General features: G+C 42.8%; 3 protein-coding genes across 3 annotated transcripts; all 3 read right to left on the reverse strand.

The window, feature by feature from the left end:
* Positions 1–248: 248 nt before the first annotated feature.
* LOC101440974 (keratin-associated protein 9-3-like) lies at positions 249–611 on the reverse strand. Its single transcript, XM_023592621.2, has one exon. It carries the CDS (start codon positions 609–611, stop codon positions 249–251), a length of 363 nt encoding a protein of 120 aa, XP_023448389.2.
* A 4,366-nt stretch (positions 612–4,977) lies between these two features.
* On the reverse strand, positions 4,978–5,343 carry LOC139437248 (keratin-associated protein 2-1-like). The gene has a single exon (XM_071210901.1). It carries the CDS (start codon positions 5,341–5,343, stop codon positions 4,978–4,980), a length of 366 nt encoding a protein of 121 aa, XP_071067002.1.
* A 13,615-nt stretch (positions 5,344–18,958) lies between these two features.
* LOC101441407 (keratin-associated protein 2-1-like) lies at positions 18,959–19,324 on the reverse strand. Its single transcript, XM_004471629.1, has one exon. It carries the CDS (start codon positions 19,322–19,324, stop codon positions 18,959–18,961), a length of 366 nt encoding a protein of 121 aa, XP_004471686.1.
* Positions 19,325–23,994: the final 4,670 nt, after the last annotated feature.

Here is a 23,994-nt window from a genome sequence, read left to right on the forward strand (position 1 = left end):
ATATTGATAGTAAAAGATTTCACATCCGTTTTCTCATTGTGGGACTTCTGTTGATAACTAGGTCTATGAAGGATTCCTGGTCTTCTGTGATAAATGAATTTTCATCCCAGGGGACTTATGTAGCTGTGATCAGAGGTGGCAAGCTGGGTTATGGTTATTAGAGCTCGGAAGTTTCGTTGGGATTCTACATTGGGTGGTGGTTAATTCTGAAGTTCTATTTTCTCAGGATTCCCATCAAAAGCAAGTTTTCAACAGGTGGGCTCGCAGCAGTAGTCACAGCAGGCTGGGCGGCAGCAGGACTGCCCGCAGTAGGATGGGCGGCAGCAGGAGGCCTGGGCGTGGTGCAGCTGGCAGCAGGAGGGGGGGATGCAGCTCACCACGCAGCAGGGGGGCAGGCAGGTGCCCTCCACACGGCAGTCTGGGCGGCACCACCTGGTGCGGCAGCTCACAGCTCCACAGCCACCCTCGTGGCCACAGCCGATGCCACAGCCGGTGCCACAGCCGATGCCACAGCCGGCCCCACAGGAGCTGGGGTGGAAACAGCTGGAGCCGCAGTGCCCAAAGGTGGAGCAGCTGGGAAATCCACAGAAGCTGGTGTTGCAGCAGGCCATGGTGTCCGGAGTTGGGTTGAGAGTTGAGCTGTTCAGAGGAGTTTCTGAGTTTGAACTGTATGATCCACACCCAGCCTTTTATAGGCCTGGCCAGTCCCTCTGCTTGTGATGGACAGTATTTTTATCTTGTTACTCATTAAACCAGATTTTCTGGAATCCTCTGTTCAACTACTGAGTTATTTTAAATATATCTTTATTGCTCAGCTAATGCTTACCAAATGTGTTCATCCTTGGAGAAATGTTAATGTTTCATTTCCAAACAGTGCTGCAATTTCTGGTCATACCTCAGCCTCAGATGTACATTTGTGGTTGTATCACCTGATGAAGTGACTCTCACACATAAAGAGATGGTGTGGTTTTGGGGTCATAATCACCAAACCTCAAGTGTCCTCTTTGTAGCAGAAAAAAACTGTTAACCACTGACTGCCCTTCACGGAAGATGATCTTAAATTTTTTAGATTATCAGAATTATAGTCTCTACAATCATCCGGATAGAAACTGATAAACTCCACATTCATAGAAATTCTGTGTAATTTCTATTATCTCTTCTGAATTTCAGAAATTCAAACTTAAGCAAACATTTATCACTTGAGAGGAAGTAAATAGCATAACATCTCTTCCATTCCAATTCACTTCGGATTTTCTATTAGCATAAATTTAAAGAAAGTTAAAGTTCATATCTAGTCCTTGGGGGAAAAAAACACAAAAATTTTAATTGAAATTGACACTTCTCTAAAAGATAAAAAATCACTGCTGTATGGATTATCTAAACAGTATTTCTCCAAGGTAGAGTTTAATCCAGTTTATGCCATGTTTATGTTATTACACAGTGTGCCCAATGAAAGAATATTGGACCAAAGAGCTAACAGAATTCACCAAAGGGAAACACTAAAAGAAGGGGCAGAAGTCAGGAAATGCATTTTCTGGATCACAGTACTTAAAAGGCAGGATAGGAAGTAGCTGACCAAACACAGTTCAAAAAATATAAAAATAGAGATTAAGACAAATTTCAGTAAAATAAAAACTGAAACAATTTCTGGTATTTGCATATATATATATAGCATGCTTTTTGTATTGGGAATTTGAGGATACTTGTGACCAAAGAACGCATTGCTACATGTGGTAGATTTTTTCCCCCTCCCTCCTAATTATGAATGGAAGCTCATAACTTTTTAAGAGGTGAAGGTATTGATTTCTGTAATAATAGAATTACATTGGAATGTGATTCATGCTAATTTCAATGAAGATGCTCATGTCATGTGGTAACCATGACTGTAGATTTGAAGTGGGAAAATGGTTATATGGCGTCATCAAATATTGGAGATCAAAGCGAATTAATAAACCATCTTGTCCACCACTTAATTTTATAGATATGGCAGAATAGAGTATGGATTAGAGTGGACTTACTGATGTTCTGCTGGGGAACTATTGTCATTAGTAATGGAAGAAATTATAGTATTGATATGAAGAATGTGGCTATGGTAGCTGCTGATGGTAGGGAGAGGGAAGAAGAGATACGATGTGGGGGCATTTTCAGGATTTGGAGTTGTCCTGGGTGGTGCTGCAGGGACAGATGCTGGACATTGTATATCCTGTCATGGCTCACTGGGTGGACTGGGGGAGAGTGTAGACTAGTAGACTACAATGTAGACCACTGTCCACGTGGTGCAGTGGTGGTCCAAAATGTATTCACCAGGTACAGTGAATGTGCCATGATGATGGAAGAGGTTGTTGATGTGAGAGGAGTGGGGTGAAGGGAGTGGGGGGTTATATGGGGACCTCATTTTTTTAAATGTAACATTTAAAAGAAAATAAAGAAAAAATTTATAGAAGTAGAAGCTGAGATAATTCTTATCATAAATAGCATGCGTGTATTCAGTCTTATTATGCAGAGAGTACTGAAAGATTATAGAGAAAGCAAGATTTAATCTGTGTCTCATATCTTCTTCTAGTGCCCAAACTGGTATAGTACCAATAGGAGGTATTAATCAAGGGATAGAGTTGAGTATAGAACTATTAAGTTCTAAGTTGAAACATTGTATGGTGGTATGGACCACTTTTAACTTTCCCTCAGGTTCAGTTGCTGTTAGAAAACCAAGAAGTGTGGGAATGGCTACATTTTAAAGAAGTTGATTGACTTGACAATTACACAGTAAACCATCAGAAAAGCTGGGTATACAATTCCTATTCCTGCTAGACAAGTTCTTTTTCTTTTACACTATGTTGCTTTCCAGGATCAATTAGTGTCAGTAGAACTCTTTGTTTCATTTTGTCTTGCTTTTAATATTTTATAGTAGCTCAGGTAGAAATGTTGGTAATAGGTAGAATATACTATGGAGTACTAATTTTGAACACACAGCAAATCAGCATAAGTACGTTAAAATTCTTTGTGTCTTTTGACAGGAAGAATGTCTCCTAGAATTGCAGAAAGTCACATTTTCTTCTTGTTTCCCACATTCAAATCAATAACCATAAGCTAGACTTCTATGTCTTCCACACTCTTCTTATCTTCTTTTCTTCTATTCCACCACCTTAGTTCAGCCTTTATTATGTATCACTCACTTGGACCAGGCCAATGACTTCTTAATTAGTTGTTACATATCTAACCTTTGGCTTCTGTCTTTATGTGCAGCTACCATACAAATCATCCCAATGCCAAACTCCTGTCATGCCATCCCTCTGTCCCAAAGCTTCCAACAGCTCCCTAGTATTTACTGAATTAAGGACATACTTTTTAGACTAGTCTTCAAGGCACACACAGTTTCCAAATTTATCTTTATTATCACTTTACCTAAATTCAGTGCTTCCAGTCAAAATGTCCTCTGAAGAACCCTTACAGTCCCCTCTGTTCACACCTTCGCCTACACTGTTCCCCTGCTGAGAATGCCACCTTCCTTCAGATACATATGCCAGAATCTTAACCTATATAAAATGCTGGCTTTTCCTTTCAATCTTTCTTGCTCTCCCCTCAATAGTGACTTCTCAGTTGACACTCTACAGCACATTGTATATTTCTATTTTTATATTCAACTTTTGTAGTAGAGTTGTCGTGACTTTGACTCATTCCTCTAGAAGTTCTTTAAAGAAGGGACTTTTTAAACGCAATTTTAATTTCCCATGATATGCCATAGAGTCTGTAACTTGCAGATACTAGGCAATCATTGCATTTTTGTTGCATTTAAATTCTTTTTAATTGAGAATTTAATTAATACATGACACGACCTTTCCCATCCTAACCATTCCCAAGCATACAATTCAGTGAGATCAATCACATTCATAATGTGCTGCCTTCACCACCCTCCAGTACCAGAACTTTCCCAGGACCCCAAACAAAAGCCCTGCACCATTATGCATTAACCCTCTCCCCTCCCCCCACCGCCATGTCCCTGGTAACCTGTTCTCAATTTTTTTCTCTATGAATTTTACTTATTCCATGTAATTGAAATCATAGACTATTTGTCTCTTTGTATCTGACTTATTTCACTCAGCATGATGTCTTCAAAGTTCATTCCTTTCTATAGTTAAATAATATTCCATTGTGTGTATACATCACATTTTGTTTACTCATTCATCTGTGATGGACACTTAAGTTGTTTTCACCTTTGGCTATTGTGAATAATGTTGTCATGAACACTGGTGTACAGATATCTTAGTCCTTGCTTTCAATTCTTTTGGCCATATTCCTTCAAGTGGGATTGCAGAGTCATATGATAGTTGTGTGGTTAGCTTTTAGAGGAGCTGCTGGACTGTTTTCCACGGAGGCTGCACCATTTTACATTCCTTCCAACAGTGCACGAGGATTCTAATGTCTCTGCATACTTGCCAGCACTAGTTATTTTACATTTTAAAAATAATAGCCATTCTGTTGGGTGTGAGGTGGAATCTCATTGTAGTTTTGACTGCCTTTTCCTAATGACTAATGATGTGCATCTTTTCATGTGCTTATTGGTCATGTGTATATCTTCTTTACAAAAATGTCTACTCAAGTCCTTTGACCACTTTTTAATTAGTTTTGACCACTTTTTAATTAGTTTATTTGTCTTTGTTTTAATTCCATGAAAACATTGAAATAAATAAAGAAAACTACAGTTGTGTTTTCTAGGTGAAAGAAGAAACGTTTATTAGAAAATACACATGCCTCAAGACTTAAGATCTAAGACCGGAAGAAGGAAGCTATTTCTGCCACAAAGACTTGGGAGCAGACCAGGATCGGAGGCTTCCTAGATGAGTGGAGGGCTTGTGCTCCACTCGAAGCCTGGTTGGCAGGGGGCTTGAGGGCTCAGGGCAGGAGGTCTGGTAAGTAGAGAAATGGGAATATCACTTTTTTAGAAGATGAATTGCTTGCTCCAGGAAGTCAGTGCTCTGCTCAGCAGCAGGGGGCCCTGCAGGTGGTGCGGCAGGCGGCGGGCTGGCAGCAGGGGGGGCGGCAGCAGGGCGCCTGCACGTTGATGGGCTGGCAGCAGGTGGAGGCCCAGCAGCAGGGCCGGCACACCACGGCCGTGCAGGACGAGGGGCAGCAGGCCAGGGGGCGGCACGGGGCGCAGCAGATGGGCCGCGGGCAGGGCTCGCAGATGGGGCGGGTGCAGCGCGGCACGCACGCCACGGGGCGGCACACGGTGGTCTGGCAGGAGGCGGGGCGGCAGCAGCAGGGGTCGCGGTAGCAGCAGGGCTGGTAGCAGCCGCCCCCACAGCTCAGGGAGGAGCCGATGGAGCCGCAGCAGGAGCCGGTCATGGTGGCGTCTGGGTGTGTGGGTGGCTGGGTTGCTGAGAGGAGGTGGGTTTTCTCAGGTGTGGAGGTCTCCCTCCCTCTCTGGGCCCTTTATATACCCTGGCCAGGTGCTGATCACTCCCTAAATTATCTTTTGGCCAATTAAGTAGAATTTTATTTTGACTAATAGTTACATTGCTTGTGAAATACTCATGATCTCATTAAAGAACTCTTGTTTCATCCCTAAATATGAATGCATTCAAGCTGTTCATCATCAAATCTAAGAACTCACAGCATTTGAGCAAGTAGTCATTCTTGATTCTTATTTTGGGTAGATACCACCCAGTTAAATCTGGGCAAAATGATCCAAAAGGAACTGCAATCTCCAGAAGAACTTAAACATATAGGTGTGCTGAACCCACTGACTAGAACCTGACCTTGGCCCCGTCCAGGTTCCCTGGAAAAGCTTAGAGTGAATCAGTCATGGTAGATGTATCTTCCAGGGGAGAGTCTACACATCACTTGATAGAGTGGAAGGTGCTTGTAATGTGCCTTCAATATAGCTCATATACTTGGAGAGGAGGGTGCAAGCTTATTGCTGTAAACCAGGAAAGTAGTGGAATAAAATATGAAAACTGACACAAAATTTTTCTTTCTCCAGCACAGGTTGTGTGCACCTCTGGTCATAGGAAGCGGATTTTATCTCTGAGCCATGATGGGTTTTATTTATCTATTTGTTTGTTTATTTTTACTTCTCTTCCCTTCCCCTCCCCCCAGTTGTCTGCTTTCTGTGTCCATTCGCTGTGTGATCTTCTGGGTCTGCTTGTATTCTTGTCAGTGGCACCCGGAATCTGTGTCTCGTTTTGTTGTGTCATCTTGCTGTGTCAGATCTCCGTGTGCGCGGCACCATTCTTGCGCAGGCTGCATTTTTTTTTCTGTGCTGGGCAGCTCTCCTTACGGGGCACACTCCTTGTGCGTGGGGCTCCCCTACGCGGGGACACCCCTGGGTGGCACAGCACTCCTTGCGTGGCACAGCACTCCTTGCGTGGCACAGCACTCCTTGCGTGCATCAGCACTGTGTGTGGGCCAGCTCACCACATGCATCAGGAGGCTCTGGGTTTGAACCTTGGACCTCCCATGTGGTAGGCTGCGGCTGGGGCGGCTTGCACCCCGACGCTGACGGGGGGGTTTGGAGGGGTCAGCTGGCTGCAAAGGCGTCTGAGGCTGCGGCAGACAGCCTCAGAGGGGCTCTCAGGCGTGGAGGACGCGCGGCGAGGGGAGAAAGAATGCCGCGGAGACCAGGTCTGGTACGCAAGTCCGGTTTATTGCGGAAGGGGACATAGCTTTATAGGGTTAGGGACTGCGTGGAAGGATTTGATAGGTGCGGGCGGGTACTGCTTCCTGATAGGTGATTGTAAGCGGTTGCTAGGCAGAGGGCTGGCGGAGAGGTTTGGAATAGGAGAGGGGAAAGGGGGAGTGAGAGCTGGCCGGATGTTGGGCTAGGCGGGAGATAAAAAGGGGGAGGGCAGCACCAGCCAGCCGTTAGCAGCAAAGGCCTAGTCAGGCATGGTCACCTTATCTAGGCCCAGTGGGCAGAGGCGGTATCACTTCTTGCCGCACCGTTTGCTACTGTGGCAAGCCAGGTGCCCTTCCTCCCACATTTCCCCCTTTGTTTTTATTAAGCTCCTCCAAAAAGCTTGATTTGAGGAGGGAGGGGGACTGTGCCTGTCTTAGGTCGGGATTGCGCCCAGCCGGGCAATGCCCGTGCCACACAGGTGGCCAGTCTTACCCGTCATGGGGAAGCGCGGCAGCAAAAGGCCGTGTCCCTGCCTTAGGTTGACTGGCGGGCCGATCCCGTTGCCCGTCATTGGCTAACCAGTCCAGCGCCTCGATGGAATGTTGGTGGCCTTAGATAAACAGGGCAGGGGAGGGGAAAGGGTAAGGGTAAGGGGTTAGGATGGGCGGTGAGAAGGGGTAGGGGCAGGGGAGCTGGGGCTTGGGTGCGTTGAGAGGCGGCTGGCCATTTGGGGAGGACGGCAATTAATGGAGACTCTTGGTGCGTCTTCGTCGGTGGTGCGGATTCGCTGGTACCGGACCTGGATGGGCTTACTAAGGACAAAGTTAACTTGATTTTTGACAAGCCAGACAATTCGCCTGATGATCCAGAGTCCTAGGGCTAATAGGAGGACAAGGGTGAGGAGCAGGCCTAGAAAGGGGAGAAAGTAAGAAAGGATTCCATTCGGCAGCCCCCAAGAGAAAGACCATCCGGCTTCACGTTCCTGCTTTCTCTTGCGGAGGCCCTCCCTAACTTGTGCGAGGTTATCTCGAATGAGGCCAGAGTGGTTAGCATAGAAGCAGCATTTTTCTCCTAATGCTGCGCAGAACCCCACTCTTTTAGGAGGAGGAGGTCTAGGCCCCTGTGGTTTTGGAGAACGACCTCGGACAGGGAGTTGAGAGATGTTTCAAGGTGGGCCATGGAAGTCTCAAGGCGGGCGATGTCTGCATCGACAGCTTGCCTAAGGGTTGAAAAGGAATTATCTTGGAGGCTGAGAGCTGCAGCTCCAGTGGCTGCGCCGGCAAGACCTAGAAGGGTGGCAATTGTGATGGCGGTGAAGACTTCCTGTTTCTGCTCGTGCTGCGGGGAGCTGAAGTGCTGCCGGGAGTCAAAGAATTGGTTATCAGTATGAAAGAGAACGTGGGGGGCAATGAGTATGAGCACACAGGTGTCGCTGGTGAAGTTAAGGGTTTGAACATTGAGACATGGAGTGAGGCCGGAGGAAGAACATAGCCATTTGGTATTATTAGGGGGAATTAGGAACTTGGCGGCTGCATTAGGGGTGTGAGTTAGGCTGCAGAGGGACTGCATGGAGGGGAGAACTTTGCCGCCGATTTTTATTATACAGAGTCCAGTCTGGGAAACTGATCGGAGGGTGAGTCCTCTTTTTGTTTGGTTCCAATTGCAAGAGGTACCAGTGGAGTCTGGGGAGGCGCGATAGGCGCTGTTGGTAGCTATGGCTTCATAGAAGGGAGCCGCGGCAGAGAAGCAGAGCCAGCAACGTTGGGTAAGGTTGGGCTGGGATAAGTTTAAGGAGATAAATGATGCGTTGAGGAGGGCTACAAGAGGGTTGGGGGGTGGCAGGGTTTGGCGGTGGGGAGGATACCTAGTGATGGAAGGATTTAAGGTGGTAGCGGGAGGAGAAGGAGAAACAGAGGGAGGAGGGGGAGGCCGTGTGTGGGGAGGATTGAGAACTTGATTTGGGCCCACAGCGGCGGATTGTGTGTGGATTGAATTTTTCTTTATAATGAAAAAGGCACCGTAATCATAGCTGCTCATGTAAAGTCGGGCTCCCCAGGTGCGGCCCTGTAGCCAGCCTGCATTTTTAGGGTTTTTGACAGTGAACGTAATGCTGCTCCAGTAGGGCTTAATGCTGCTCCTGTGACTTTTATCCTTAAAAGAAAGGGAGAGGTAGGGGTCCCTATTGGGAGCTCCCGACCATCCGTGGGCCATGGTTTTGCACCCCCAGGAGGGGCAGTAATAGTGCACTGGGTCATAGCAGCCTCTGGCCGTGGAAGGACAAATATAGAAGCCTGAGACTTCATGATTATAGGGGCCGTCAAGGCCTGTAAGTGAGCTGTATCAACACCGGTGAGTCTTGTGTGTAACGTCTACGAGGGAACTGATGACAGGAAGGTTGGCAAGATTACATATGTGCACTGTGAAGGAGGGAGCACCTGCAGTAATGTTATTAGCGAGGAGCTTTTCCTGCTGCCAAAGAGAGAGTGTCCAGTTAAAGGGCCGATGGCTTATACTAGCCTGGTCCGTAGTGGAGGGGAGCAGAGCTAACATGAAAAGCAGGAGAGAGCGTAGATTTTTAGGTTTTTTGTTTGAAGCTAAGGCGCGGACAGCAAGCTGTACTAGCTGTCCAAGGAGGAGGGTGTCATGAGCTAGGTCTGCGGCCATATTTAGCCTCTCCATCCGATGGGCGAGTGCTCTCATCATCCGTCGTTGGAACCTGCTGCTGACCGGTGGCGGGTTTGATGTTTTTTTTCAGGGATCCAGAGCGGCTGGGAGGCATTTTCTGGAAAGACACAAGCAAACCCTCTGCCTTGGGTGAGAAGGGGACTGGGTCCCTGCCAATTGTTTGTTTCTGGGTCCTTCCAAAACACCATCGGGGCAACTGTTGGTGCGTAGGAGGGGCCCCAATGCTTATGGAGGGGGGAAAGACCATTTTTATCAAAGGAGAGGAGGTTTATGTGAATGAGGCAGGCAGTGATAATGTCGCCTGGTTGACTATGTGGGCGTAGATTCTTCTCTTATTGAATTTGCACTTTGAGCTGGTGGTGGATGCGTTCTACTATAGCCTGCCTCTGGGGGTTGTATGGAATGCCGAAGTGGTGAGTAATGTTGTAGAGCTGGAGAAATGCAGCGAATGAGGAGCTGCGATACCTAGGCCTATTATCGGTTTTAACATCCCAAGGAACCCCGATGAATAAGATGGCTTGCCGCAGTGCTTTAATGCAATGCTTGGCTGTTTCCCCCGGTAAGGGGACAGTGTAGCAAAGGTGAGAAAAGGTGTTGACTGTGACATGGACATACTTGAGGCACCCAAATGATGGCACATGGGTGACGTCTATTTGCCATCAGGAGTTTGGCTTGAGGCCGCGGGGGTTGACCCCTTGTGGCTGCAACGGTCCAAGCGGCAAGAAGGGGGCGCATGTTTTACAGGCGCGCACCAAATGCTTGCACGTTTCCTTGGGGAGGCCCAGCAAAAGACGTTGAAGTGAGGCTGCTGAAAAGTGGAACTTAGAATGGAGAAGTTTGGCTTGATTGACCAAGTCTCCGACAGTGGCTATTGTATGGGTGGAGACGGCTTGGTTGGCAGCAGAATTACCCGTGGCTAGAGGCCCGGGCAGCCCTGAATGGCTGCGAATATGAGAAATGCACCATGGCTGTGTGCAGAGCTTGAGCTCTCGCTGCAAGGCACGGAGTGCTTGATCAATGGGCGTGTCACGTGGAAAGAAAACAGCATGGGCAATAACTGAACAAACTTGCAGGGCGTACTATCAGTGAAGATGTTGACGGGCTCATTGCCGTGGTGTTGGAAGGCAGTGAGGATGGCTAGTAGCTCGCCTACCTGAACCAATCCGGGATGGGTTTGGCAGTAAACGGTTGGCAAGTCACGGCTGGGAGAGTAGGCAATATAAGTAAACTTGGTCTTAGAGGCGTCCGTGAAGACAGTAGTGGAGTTGGAGAGAGGCTTGGAGCCAGGGAAAGGGTGGTATAGTGGGGAGAGGGGGAGCCTTGTGAGGCCCTGGAGCAACTTGTGTGTGTGGGGGTAGTGGCAGTTAAAGGTCCCGTGGAAGATTTCTAGAAGAATTTGAGCATGGGGGTTTTCGGAGAAAAGGGCAGTGGTGTGCTTATCAGTAAGGCATACATATTCAGAATCAGAGACAATATTCAAGGACTCTTAAAACATTTGTAAAACTTTAATGATGGCTCAAAGCTCTGTGCACTGAGCAGATGAATAAGGAGTTGGCTAAACCTGTTCTTTTTGGAAAGTAACACATGCTGTTTTTTTTTTCTTATGCTGCATTTTCATTACTATTACTATCAGTAAATACTGTACAAGATGGTTGGGCTATGCACATAGCCTTGAAAAGCACTGCAAAGTTTATTGTTGGGTTCTTTACAGATAAAGGAATGCAGTTGGCTTGATTTGTCCAAGAAGACATTAAAGAAAGTCTTAGGAAGTTTTAAAACAAAGTGATAGCCATGTAACTGGACTTTAACTTTTTGCAACAAACTAGCAGTATTTGGGATTGCTGCATACTAGCGTTGTTACTTTAATCTATGGTAAGGGGTTGTTTTTGTGACATATACTCTTTTATAATAATTAAAACTATAATTAACCATATTGTACTGTTCTTTAATATTATGCTGAAATATTGGTAACTTTATACACTTTTAAACATTCATAGAAACCTTTTATCCATACGACTTTAATTAATAGAGGGTTTAAGGGAAGAAAAAGTTGTTAATTTTATAACACTGTAAAACACCTTTATTTAGCTTATAACATATTAAATGAACTTAATTATTACTTTAATTTTTCTTTCAAGGTAAAAGAACAAATCTCTTATAATTAGTTTGGAACAAAAGGCCACTGTTCAGGATTAGGTCTTGAGAAAGCAGTTTTGAACGTTATGTTCCTTTAAGAGATAAAACTTTCTTTCTTGGAACACCGAGGAAAGGAAACAATAAGCACAAGAAACATTAGATAGACTTTCTTTGTATACTGACTGAGGATAAGAACTTTTATCAAAACAGATTAATGGTGAGAGGCCTTGAGAAAGAACAAAAATTTTCAACTTTGCATCAGCATACTACCCGACACCAAAGCCTGTAAAATTTTATAGATAGACCCATTAAATTTCATTTAACTTTAACTGTAAAAATTCTTTGTCCATTAATCTTCTGCAGTTTTAGCATTCACTCAGGTTTCGTCCTATACTCTACTTTTTCCAATAGTCAATTATTTTATTTCAGGACAAAATTATTTTCTGTTTCCTTAATAATAAAAACACATTCCATATAGCCTACATCAAAGTTATCAAGCAAACCTCTTATAACAATACTGTGAACATTAAACAAGCTTGTTGAAATAATGAACTTTTCTTTAAATACTTAGTAGCATGCAATATTGGCCATTTGTATAGAGCTCTTTTATAAATTTTTATTAATTTATATTTACCATCCGGAGGTATCAAAATATACACTGACATTGAACGAACAGACAAACACAGAACAATCACAACACAGTAACAGAAACATACAGTTTACAATTAATTCATAATTCTTAGTTTCTTAGTATAGCTGCTTTTAAATCCTCTGTTATATAGCACATTTTAGATTGTACCTTTCAAGATTTTCTCTGGAATCCATGCTGCCTGCAACACGAAAGCCTGTGCTCGGAAACATTCCTATCAGTTATCAGCAATCAGCTAAAATAACTTGAGAAGCAGTTAGGCAGACCATTAGCACACATTTTTGGATAATTACTGTAAGACTATAGTGAGACTTGAAGTTCAGGAGTAAACTATTGATTTACAACTGAAAATTTCTTTTTAAACCTTGATAAAATTTTTGTACTAATTTTAATATCTTGGTTAAAGAAGTCCAATTAGAATTAGCATGGAAATAAAACAGAACACCAATGTTGCCACATTTTTCTCTCATACCAGTGGATTAATTATATCAGCCTTCACTAGCCCAGAGATACATTGTCATGTAGATAGTAGGGAGCCCAAAGAGTTGTGAAAAGGGGTGGGCGTTTGCTGGAACAGAGTTGATTGCTTTATAATCTTGTGTGGATTTTCCGGCTTGTGGCTGGCCTTGTTGATAGGCGGGGCCAATTTCAGATAGGTATCAGGGTCCTAGAGATTGGCAGTGAAAGCCAGGGGTTGAAGGGGACCAGTAGATCCCAGTAAGCCTGGAGTTGCCTGCCCGAAACTTTACATTGGTGGCAGGCTAGTAGGCCAGCAAGCGCTCTGACTTGCGGCGCTTGGCGGGAAGATAGACGCCCGCCCATTTTTCTGCCGGGGGCCGATAACGGGGGTCCTTACCTTGAGAGCGCGGCGAAGGGGTGGGAGCGAGGTCCCACGGGGGTGAGGCAGTGGTCACGTCGGACCGGACTTGAACTGCCACCACGTTGGGGCGCCAGTTGCGGCTGGGGCGGCTTGCACCCCGACGCTGACGGGGGGGTTTGGAGGGGTCAGCTGGCTGCAAAGGCGTCTGAGGCTGCGGCAGACAGCCTCAGAGGGGCTCTCAGGCGTGGAGGACGCGCGGCGAGGGGAGAAAGAATGCCGCGGAGACCAGGTCTGGTACGCAAGTCCGGTTTATTGCGGAAGGGGACATAGCTTTATAGGGTTAGGGACTGCGTGGAAGGATTTGATAGGTGCGGGCGGGTACTGCTTCCTGATAGGTGATTGTAAGCGGTTGCTAGGCAGAGGGCTGGCGGAGAGGTTTGGAATAGGAGAGGGGAAAGGGGGAGTGAGAGCTGGCCGGATGTTGGGCTAGGCGGGAGATAAAAAGGGGGAGGGCAGCACCAGCCAGCCGTTAGCAGCAAAGGCCTAGTCAGGCATGGTCACCTTATCTAGGCCCAGTGGGCAGAGGCGGTATCACTTCTTGCCGCACCGTTTGCTACTGTGGCAAGCCAGGTGCCCTTCCTCCCACAGTAGGCGAATGCCCTATCCATTGGGCCAAATCTGCGTCCCCATGTTGGTTTTTATACTTGCCTTTCTTGTGTATGTGATAAAGAGTTGTGTGATGAGAAGGTTTTTTTTCCCCTGAAATAGACCTTGACATGAGTGCAGTAACTATGAAGTAGTAAGGTGGAGGTTTTTTCCACCAGCATGGCAAGGCTATGCAGGAAGGCAAAGCTATGCAGGAAGGCAAAGCTATGCAGGAAGGCAAAGCTATGCAGGAAGGCACGCCGGGAGGCCACACAGTTTTGATACAGCACTGCGGAATCATGAGGGAAGTTCTTCTTTGGGAAGACGAGGCAGTATAGGAATGGCATGGGCTACACAGTTTCATTATGTCTCAGCTTTACTTCTGTTATTCACCAGAAAGGGTTTTAGGATCCTTCCCACCATTCAAAGGACTGTGGCCTGGGAGCTAAAGCTCCCCAAATGGAATTTCACTCATCATTTCAAAACACAGTTGGCGAAATAGAGGAAGGAGAAACCAAGCACAGTCTTTGTCACGGAACTGGGTCAACTCTTGAGTTTCCTGTTCTCCTCCTTGTCCATGGACAGGTGATCTTTTTCAAAGTGGTCATCCGAGCCTCAGTGAAAAGTTGTGTATTCTGCTCTTTTCATGGTACATTGTCTTAGTATCGACTTTCATGTTGCTCTGGGGTCTTCACAATAATCACATTTTGTGGAATGGGAGCCTCTTTGGAAGACATGTAAAACCTCTTAACAAGATTAATTTCTCTTCTCCAAATACTTCTGACCCTAAGTCATTCTAAAGAGATTTTTCCATGTGAGAAATTAAAATGTCTTGAAGAGATGTCAAGATTGTTTTTTTTTTTTAAATCTCAGTTGCTCTTGGCCTACCCTACTGTTGTTTTAAAATACTTCCTTTATTCTACCTTTTCTCCCCTCCTGCGAATTTCAACTTTTTATTTTTCTCTTACTAGGCAAGGTCAGACTGGGTTTACAGAACAATGCATTAACATATTGTGATTCTCTGTAATTGATTGACTAAAATGACTTAGAAATGTCCAAACATACATTGTTGTGTCTTTATACTGTACTGTGTGTTTTAAGTAACTGGCAGAAAAAGATTTGGAAATCAGATTTCTAATCCAACAATGTTATTGTACTTAAAGAAAACCTGGTTTTTACTATGTTGTACCATGTAAAAATTACTCATGTTCAGAATAAAGCCCACTGTTGAATGTCACTAAGCTTATTATGTTAACAGGAGGAGCCAGTATGATTAGAAAAAACCTGCCAGATGCTCACGTACAGGGTGGTTTGTGCCACGTTTCATGCACATTTTGATTTTGTGTTGTTGATGCACAGTTATGCTTGCAAAAATGTATAGAATTTCTGAGTTTTCTAATTTCTGTGTACTAGTTTTATCCTTACTGGTAAATAGCTTTTTTTTTTTTTAATCTAATGTAAAACAAATCATGTTTATATTTTGTTAGTGACCCAAAACTTTGTTTATATGAAAATCTGTATATAGTTGGCACACATCTTCATTTAGGTTTATCATGTATGAAGGCCTGTAATAATTAGCACAATGAAAATTGTTTTTTTTGGGAAAAGGATGTGGCTCAACCAATTGGGCTCCTGTCTATCATATAGGAGGTCCAGGCTTCGATGCCCAGGGCCTCCTGGTGAAGGCAAGCTGGCCCACGTGGAGTGCTGGCCCATGCAGGAATGTGGCCCCATGCAGGAGTGCCACCCTGCACAAAAAAGCCGCCCTCCACAGGAGTGCCAGCTGACATGGAGAGCTGTTGCAGCAAGATGATGCAACAAGAGACAGAGAGGAGAGAAAATAAGATGTAGCATAATAGGGAACTGAGATGGTGCAAGAGAGTAATAACCACTCTCCCACTCTGGAAGGTCCCAGGATTGGTTTGCAGAGTTGCCTAATGTGAATATAAGCAGACAACGGGGAGAATAAATAAAAATAATAAAAAAAAAAGGAAAATTGCTTTTTCTCACCTGTTCATTTTTTGAAAGGTTATGGTGCAAAGGTTTATTCTATGTAACCGTCTGGACTTTGGAATGAATATTAATGAATGGCTCTTTGAATGTTAATAAAGCTAATATTTATTTCCACTGTGGGGGGAAAAAAAGAAAGTTTTCCTTCCCCTTTATAAAGAGAGTCCATGAGTTCTTTAGTAATTTCTTCTAGTGTTTATTCACTCTTAACACGCTCATCACCACCCATATCCAAACTTCATTTTCAGGCAGAGGAAATATGGCTCATGCTTCAGTAACTGATGCCACTGAGCCATCAGAACCTGGCTCTGGTTTGACACTGGAGATAGGTAGGTCATGTGCTGTTTTCTGATGCCACTTATCCTAAAACCAGACAACACCCATTTAAAGCCTTGCCACTTCCTGGCTGTGTGACCTCGGGCCATGGGAATGATAATAGTACATATTTCCTAGAGTTGTTGTGAGGATTAAGTGAATGAATATTTGTCAATCACAAAGAGCAATGCCTGGCACTTAGAAAGTGCCTTGTAAGTATTTGTAACTATTTGTAAAATAAGAAAATAAATTCTAAAAGGTCATGTTACGTTAATTATAAACTCTCAATTTTGAATATAGAACAAAGATAATATATTTGATAGGGCCAAAGACAGTTTTCTGCTCAGCTATAGCAGAATACACAGTAAATAAGATTATTCATTAAGGACATGAAATAAAATAAAAATGACTGAAAGGAAGATACAGAACTCTCTTTCTTGAAGTACCAGCCTCTGTTTAGGGGAGTCAGGCTCTTGTTAAGCTGATGGAAAGTATTTGTGTCAGAATTATGGATAGAGGCATGAGTCCTACTGAGAATCCCATAACCCATGCAGCACAGAGTGAGGTCTTAGAAAAATATCCTAGAAAAAGAAATAAAACCACCCTCAAATTAATTTAGATGATTTCTAGTGGTGATGGCAATATATTTCGAATAACAAATGCTGGGGCTGTGTTTAACAATATCATTCAACAATAGCATTATGAAAAAATTTTAACATGAAAAAAGTCATCTTTTTTGTGTTCTCAGCTCTTGATTGTGCAAATGGAAAAAAACAATTGCACATATAATCTGAAGTGGCTAACATTTTTTTAAAAATCCTTAATTTGGAACATATAAAAAGTGTAACTTGTTTTATACAACTGAGATGATACTAAAAAGATAAATGTGAATTCAATATCTCATTATTTTGATCGCATTTAAAAATCTACTATGTGTAACTTAGAGGTACATTCTTCTATAAAAAAGGCTTTAGCAATATGAACAGATGCTGTCTAATTTATCTGCTTTATATCTATTTAAACTTTGGTAGGTAGGTTTTTAAGAGCAGAGTATAACTGTAAGAAGAATTTAAGTATTTTTCCCCAAACAGATGTAGCTTTTGGACATTTTAAAATTTAGATGATTAGAACAAAGAAGAAGATGGATTTTATCTCCAGTTACTATAGATTTTGTTACATGATGTCCCAGGTGATATTTTAGGCATAAGCACACATACCCACAGGAAAACATTTTTCCTCACAAAGTGGATTCATATTTTACAACATTTTCCCTCTTTAATATATGCCATGGACAATTGTATAGTATTTCCTAAATGGGTACAATCTTCAGTTATTTAACTCTTTGATATTTCTTCCATTTTTATATTGCCTGACATTTTTCTTATTTATGCTTCATCTCCTTGAGAAAACTCTAATAATGTTGAAGCAGTTACCCTCTTTTATTCCTTTATATTCCACTATGAAGGTCAACCCTATATCTTACAGTAAATGTTCAATAAGCATGTATACATTAATCGTGGTTCATGAATTTGCTTGGAAAATGGCTTTAATGTGTGATTCCTAAGCACACATAGAAGCAGCCCTCTGAAGCAGGCTAGTGAGATAGGGAATCAATACACAGATCTAGAACCTGGCAGAGAGTTCAAGTGGACATCAGTCACCCCCAAGACGGCTGCAGGAAGACCCCCACCCCCAAGATTCTGTTATCCAGAACGAAGACTTCTTCTGGAAGCAAGGAAAAGCCCCAGATATTCCCCAAGGACTTTATCATTGGGCCCTGACTGGGGGATTGACAGGTGGGGTGATCAATCAAAACAGCAAACAGCTGGAGCCCCTCCCCTGCCATTAGCAAAAGAGTGGAATAATTAATAGTTTATAAAGCAGACCGTGAGGCCTGTGCCCACCCTGCTCTCTTGCCTCTGGACCTGTTCCTGCCCAATGTGCGCCGCTCTCACCATTTTTCCTCTGCCATGTGGCCACGCAAGTAAAACCTGGTCATTTATAACCTATAATGGGAAATTGTAGCCTGTAAATCAGCCCTTTTTATCACTTTTCAATCCCTTCCTCTCTACCTGGGACCCCTGATCTGTTATTTTCTCCCATTTCTCTTCATTCTCTGCCTGAATAAATTACTGGCCTAACCCACTTGGCATGCTCTTGAAATTCATTTCTACAGCATAGCCAAGAGCCTAAATAAAATCTGGTAACACCTCCAGGGCTGGTATGACTTTACTATCCACAGAAGTTGGCACTGTGAATAACATTCTAAATAACGTTCAAATCCATAGCACATAAAAGAGAGGGCATTAGCCAAAGTAGCAATTATATTTGGAAACAAAAGAAAACCAGAAAACAAATTACTTTGGTCAAACTAATATGTCTTCTACCATAGTGAAAGGAAGTTTATGGCTTAAAGTTTAAAGTCAAAGTCAATCTCATTCTAGGCCTCTTCTGAACACCTTGGATTACAAGTAACTTATTTAATTTATTATTATTATTTATCTCTTCAGTTTCAAAAAGTGGTTGGCCAAATGTTATCTAAAGTTCTTCCACCTTTAATATACTGGGTTTTCTATGATGTGCTGATATGTGATTGTTCAGTAAAAAAAAAAAATCATCAGATTCAGGAGATAAGCGTCAGCCCAGTGCAGCCTCAGGAGTTTGTTGTGAGTCCAGAATTGTGGGCCCACGTATCTGTGCATGTGATAAAGACAGAAAACTACACATGTTTTTCAGAGCATGCCAATTTAAGAGGATTATGATGCAGATTCTTGTGAATATCTCTGGAGGAAACAGAGAGAGAGAATCTACTGAAAGGAAATATCACAAAGATCACATTTTCTATGCTGGGAATATTTTTTATTTGAAATCACACAACATAATACAGAGGTTAGACAGCTCCTAAGAGGACAGAAAATTCTTCAGCAGTAGTTGAAAAGGTGTCTTCAATTTGTAGTTTGAGCTAGTTTGAGCAGGTGAGGAAAGGGCTTCACAGGAAAATGCGTGTTGTTCTTCCTGAAAGCCGCAGGGAGAGCGGGTTTCCCCGGACAGCTGCTGGGGCGCCCTGAGTGTCGTGGGCCGCTCAGCAGCAGGGGGCCCTGCAGGTGGTGCGGCAGGCGGCGGGCTGGCAGCAGGGGGGGCGGCAGCAGGGCGCCTGCACGTTGATGGGCTGGCAGCAGGTGGAGGCCCAGCAGCAGGGCCGGCACACCACGGCCGTGCAGGACGAGGGGCAGCAGGCCAGGGGGCGGCACGGGGCGCAGCAGATGGGCCGCGGGCAGGGCTCGCAGATGGGGCGGGTGCAGCGCGGCACGCACGCCACGGGGCGGCACACGGTGGTCTGGCAGGAGGCGGGGCGGCAGCAGCAGGGGTCGCGGTAGCAGCAGGGCTGGTAGCAGCCGCCCCCACAGCTCAGGGAGGAGCCGATGGAGCCGCAGCAGGAGCCGGTCATGGTGGCGTCTGGGTGTGTGGGTGGCTGGGTTGCTGAGAGGAGGTGGGTTTTCTCAGGTGTGGATGTCTCCCTCCCTCTTTGGGCCCTTTATATACCCTGGCCAGGGGCTGATGACCGTCAGGTCACAAGGTCATTCCTTATTTTTATTTTTTCTGAAACGTCCTGCCAGTAAGTTCTCCAGACATTTTTTAAGTGCCCAGGTATTTATGAACAGCCATTTGTTCTTCCTTATTTAATGGAGAGTCATTATGTTTTGCTATTTATGTTGCAAATAGGAACTAATGACCCCAACTTCAAAGTCTCCAATTATCTTTATAATTCAGTCCTGCTCTTGCCAATTGATGTTTTGATAGCACAAAGTAGCTGTAAGGCTGTGTGCTGTTAGGGTGACAGTGGAAGTGAATCCCCCAAGTTGTGAGTGTCCTTTTCCACTGCTAAGCTTCCTGGGCAAAACAAGTTGTGAATAATATTTACAGGAATATTTTACAAATCATGGATTGTGAAAAAAAAAAGAGTATTCCAATTCAGATTTTGGAGCTACAGGGGTGAACCTTAATAGACCTATAGCAGCAGTGTTCTTTATTTTTTTAAAATTGTTTTATTTTTTGTCTTAGACACATGTCCATTCATTCCAGGGTTGTATCCCTCTCTCTAAACCAAAGTTTCATTATATATAATCTTCCTTTAGCTGGTATCATTGAGCTCTGTCTTCTAAACATCATACTAAATGAAATAAATGCATTACTCTTTTCTTCATAACAATCCTGTGAGGTAGGTATTTTTATATTCCTATATTACAGACAAGGAAACCAGGTAAGTGACTTGCTCAAGGTCATACACCTAGTAAGTTTGGGGGCCAATACTTATTCTCAAGATATCTGTGGGAACATTATTTGTAAGCCCAAAGAGCTGGAGAGAGAACTATGAGTATCTTTCCTGTTTTTAAGAAATATCAGTTTTTTTTTTCTATGAATTTTAGCAGTTAACTTATTTTTAAAGCTATCGTTAGTTGTGAAAGTCTAATGTTTAGAGTCTTCTGAAAAGATTTTGTATACTATCTTTATCCTCAGAAATTTGAAGTAATATCTCCCATAAAGTCTTCAGAAAATTCCAGATTGTTCCCTAAGAAGATAGTCTCACAGTTGGGCATAACTGAGTGGTCATGGGCTCTGTGAGCCAATAACCAATATGGTGAAGAAGGAGAGGTCAAAGACCGTGGACCATCCTGAGAAAGGGTACAGCCTGTCATAACAACACTCTCACAAAGAGATCCCAGCTGAGCCGGTCTCTGGCCCTGCCTTGCCCATGTCTTCATTGTCTCTTGCTCCAGCCTCTCCTCATGTGCTTTGCTTGATCTAATTCCTTTTTCCAGAACCAATTGTAGTGTTCCTGTTTCATTCTTCAGGACCCTTGGAAATCATGTCACTTAGCTATTTATTAACTTCTGCCTCTAGATTTGCTTGGATCCTGTGATTGAAGGTTCAAGTTTGAGCCCCCTCCCCCACCTTTTAAAAGATTTTATCCTGACTCTTGCCCTGCCCCTTGCATGCTTCCTCAAAACTGCACCAGCCACCCTGATTGACCAGGGCATGGGGTTACTGTGGAAACAAATAAGATCACTAATAACGGTGAACTTGAGAGAAAAGAAAGCATTCCTATCTGAGAGTATGATGTAAGATGAGAAAGTCTCTAGAAGGCTAACAAGGAAAATTCTGAGAGGAGAAAAAACAGATGAATTTAGAGAATTTTTAAAATGGTGATCAAGAATACACAGAAAGAACTTAGTCAAAGTGTAGAAATGAATAAATTTGATAGTTATATATTCCGCTGAGTATAACTAACATAGCTGATTAATAAATGGGATTGTGGCTATAAAAGTATGGAAATATATAGAGTGGATGGTAACATGTAATGAGTAACAGCTAGTTTATAAATGGGGATGTGGCTGAAAATGATAGTCTAGGGATGTAAATGTCATTTGAAAGAAAGCTAGAGAATAATCTAAGGACTGGATAACATAGTGAACCCAGAGGTGGGTGAGAATTTTGGCTAATAGTACAAATATAAGAATATTTTTCTATAATTTCAACAAATGTGCAACACTATTACAATGTGGTAAGACTATGGAGATGCATGGGAAAAATACAATTAATGTAACCTATGGACTATAGTTAACAGCAATAATGTAATATTCTTCCATCAGTGTCAAAGAAGTACTGTGTTAATAATAGGGGTTATGGAAAAAATATACAAAATGTACCCTGTAGACCATAATTAGTGGTAATAGTCTGATGATGTAATCTCATAATCTGTAACAAATGTTCCACAACAATGTAATGTGTTGGTGGAGGGGTGTTGTATGTGAGTTCTGCATATTTGCATGATTGTTTTGTAAGCTCACTATTCTCTAATAAATAAGTATATAAAAGAATATACAGAAAGAAATTGGACTTGCAAGGCAATCCTTTGGTAAACTGTCAAACTGTTAATAAAGAGAAAACTTCATTGTGTGCATAAATGAAAAATATGAAAGTTTCTAATGTAATGGGCTTCTTGTTGAGAAATTTTTACCATATTTCAAGAGAAAAGATTTTTTTCTTGAGGTTATTCATTGTTTTATTGCAAAATGCATGTCTGGCATGAGGAAGGGGTGGAGGTAGGATGATGATGTCTTCCAATCTAGAATTTATTCATTCAATCATTCAACAAATAATTACTGATGGTATACTATGTATCAAATATTGTGCAGGTCAATGGGGACTTCAGCATTGAATGAAGTCAGTCAAGGTCCCTGCCCTCAAATCAAAACCACAGTGAGATATCATTCCACACCTCCTTGAATGGCCACAATTAAAAAAACAACAACCCAGAAAACTACAAGTGCTGGAGAGGATATTGAGAAAGAGGAACACTCTTTCACTGCTGGTGGGAATATAAAATGGTGCAGTCTCAATGGAAGACAGTTTGGCGGTTCCTCAGGAAGCTAAGTATAGAATTGCCATGTGATCTGGCAATCCCACTACAGTTTTCTATACCCAGAAGAACTAAAGCAGGGAAAAAAACAGACATTTGCACACTCAAGTTTATAGTGGCATTATTCACAATTGCCAAAAAATGGAAGCAACCCAAGTGTACATCAACCCATCAATGGATAAATAAAATGTAGTGTACACATTCAATCGAAGATTATTCAGCTGTAAGGAGGAATGATAGACAGTATGCATGAACCTTGAGGACATTATGTTGAGTGAAATAAGCCTGATATTGTATGACAAATATTGTATGATCTCACTAATATGCACTAAGTATAAGCAAACTAAGTGAGAATCTAGAATATAGGTTATGAGGAGATAGAATGGGAGTAGAGAAAGGGGCGCTGATGCTTAATTTGAGCAGAATTTTTATTTAGGTTGATTATAAATGTTTGGAAATGAATAGAAGTGATGGTAGCATATTATTATGAGTATTATTCACAGTGCTGAATTACATGTGCGAATGTGGTTGAAAGGAGAAGTTTTTGGTCCAGTATGCTACTAGAAGGAAAGCTAGAAGATAAAACATAGGACCCTTTAACATCGTGAGCCCTGTGGTGGATGATAACTGTGATAAATAGTACAAATATAAGAATGTTCTGTGTTGTATGGGTATTCTGCACATTATGCATTATTGTTTTGTAAGTTCAAGACTTTACTAGTTATAAATATATGTATATTACTAACTAAAAGAAAAGTAATCTAAAAGTAAAGAAAAAAAAAGAATGTTCTTTCATGAACTATAACAAATGTATGTCACTATTACCGGGTGTTAATAATAGGATGCTATATGGGAAAAGTACACCTAATGCAAACTATGGGCTATAGTTAACAGTAATATTTTAATATTCTTTCATCATTTGAAAGGTACAACACCAATACAAAGTGTCAACAACAGGGAGGTATATAGGAATATTATATTTTTTACATGACTTTTCTGTAAACCTGAAACTTTTCTAATTAAAAAAATTTTTTTAAAAATTATGCTAAGTGAAAGAAACCAGACACAAAGTACATATATTGTATGATTCCATTTGTATAAAGTATAAATATAAATAAATCTGTAGAGATAGAAATGGATTAGTGGTTATGTAGGGCTGGTGAAAGAAGGATTGAAAAGTGACTGCTAAGGGGTATGGTGGTTTTCTTTTTGTAGTAATGCAAATGTTCTAAAATTGATTGAGGTGATGAATGCACCACTCTGTGATTATATTAAAACCCATTGATTGTACACCTTAGATGGATTGTGTGGAGTGTGAATATATCTCAATAAAACTGCAGGAAAAAAGATGACAGAAGTGTTGGGGGCCTACTGCAGTGGGGAAGAATGATTAGGGAAGAGGTGTGAGGGTTAGGGAGGGGCAGGAATCTTGGAGGCTGACATTAAGAGTCTTGACTCCTGGGCACATTGGGAAGCTTTTGGGAAGTTGTCATGAACTGACTCCTATTATAACAAGATCGTTCTGGCTGCTATGTGACATGGATGAATAATGACATGCCACTAACAGCAAATCAGCAGAGGTGCCATACAAAATGCTTCAGTGCCCTTTACATAAAGATATCTGTGATTGACTTTCTCAAAGGGTAGGTCAGTATTCCCAATATGCATTCCCTTACATGCAGCACCTTCCAAAAAAC

The sequence above is a fragment of the Dasypus novemcinctus genome, chromosome 21 (genome assembly GCF_030445035.2).
Source record: "Dasypus novemcinctus isolate mDasNov1 chromosome 21, mDasNov1.1.hap2, whole genome shotgun sequence".
Classification (NCBI taxonomy): domain Eukaryota; kingdom Metazoa; phylum Chordata; class Mammalia; order Cingulata; family Dasypodidae; genus Dasypus; species Dasypus novemcinctus.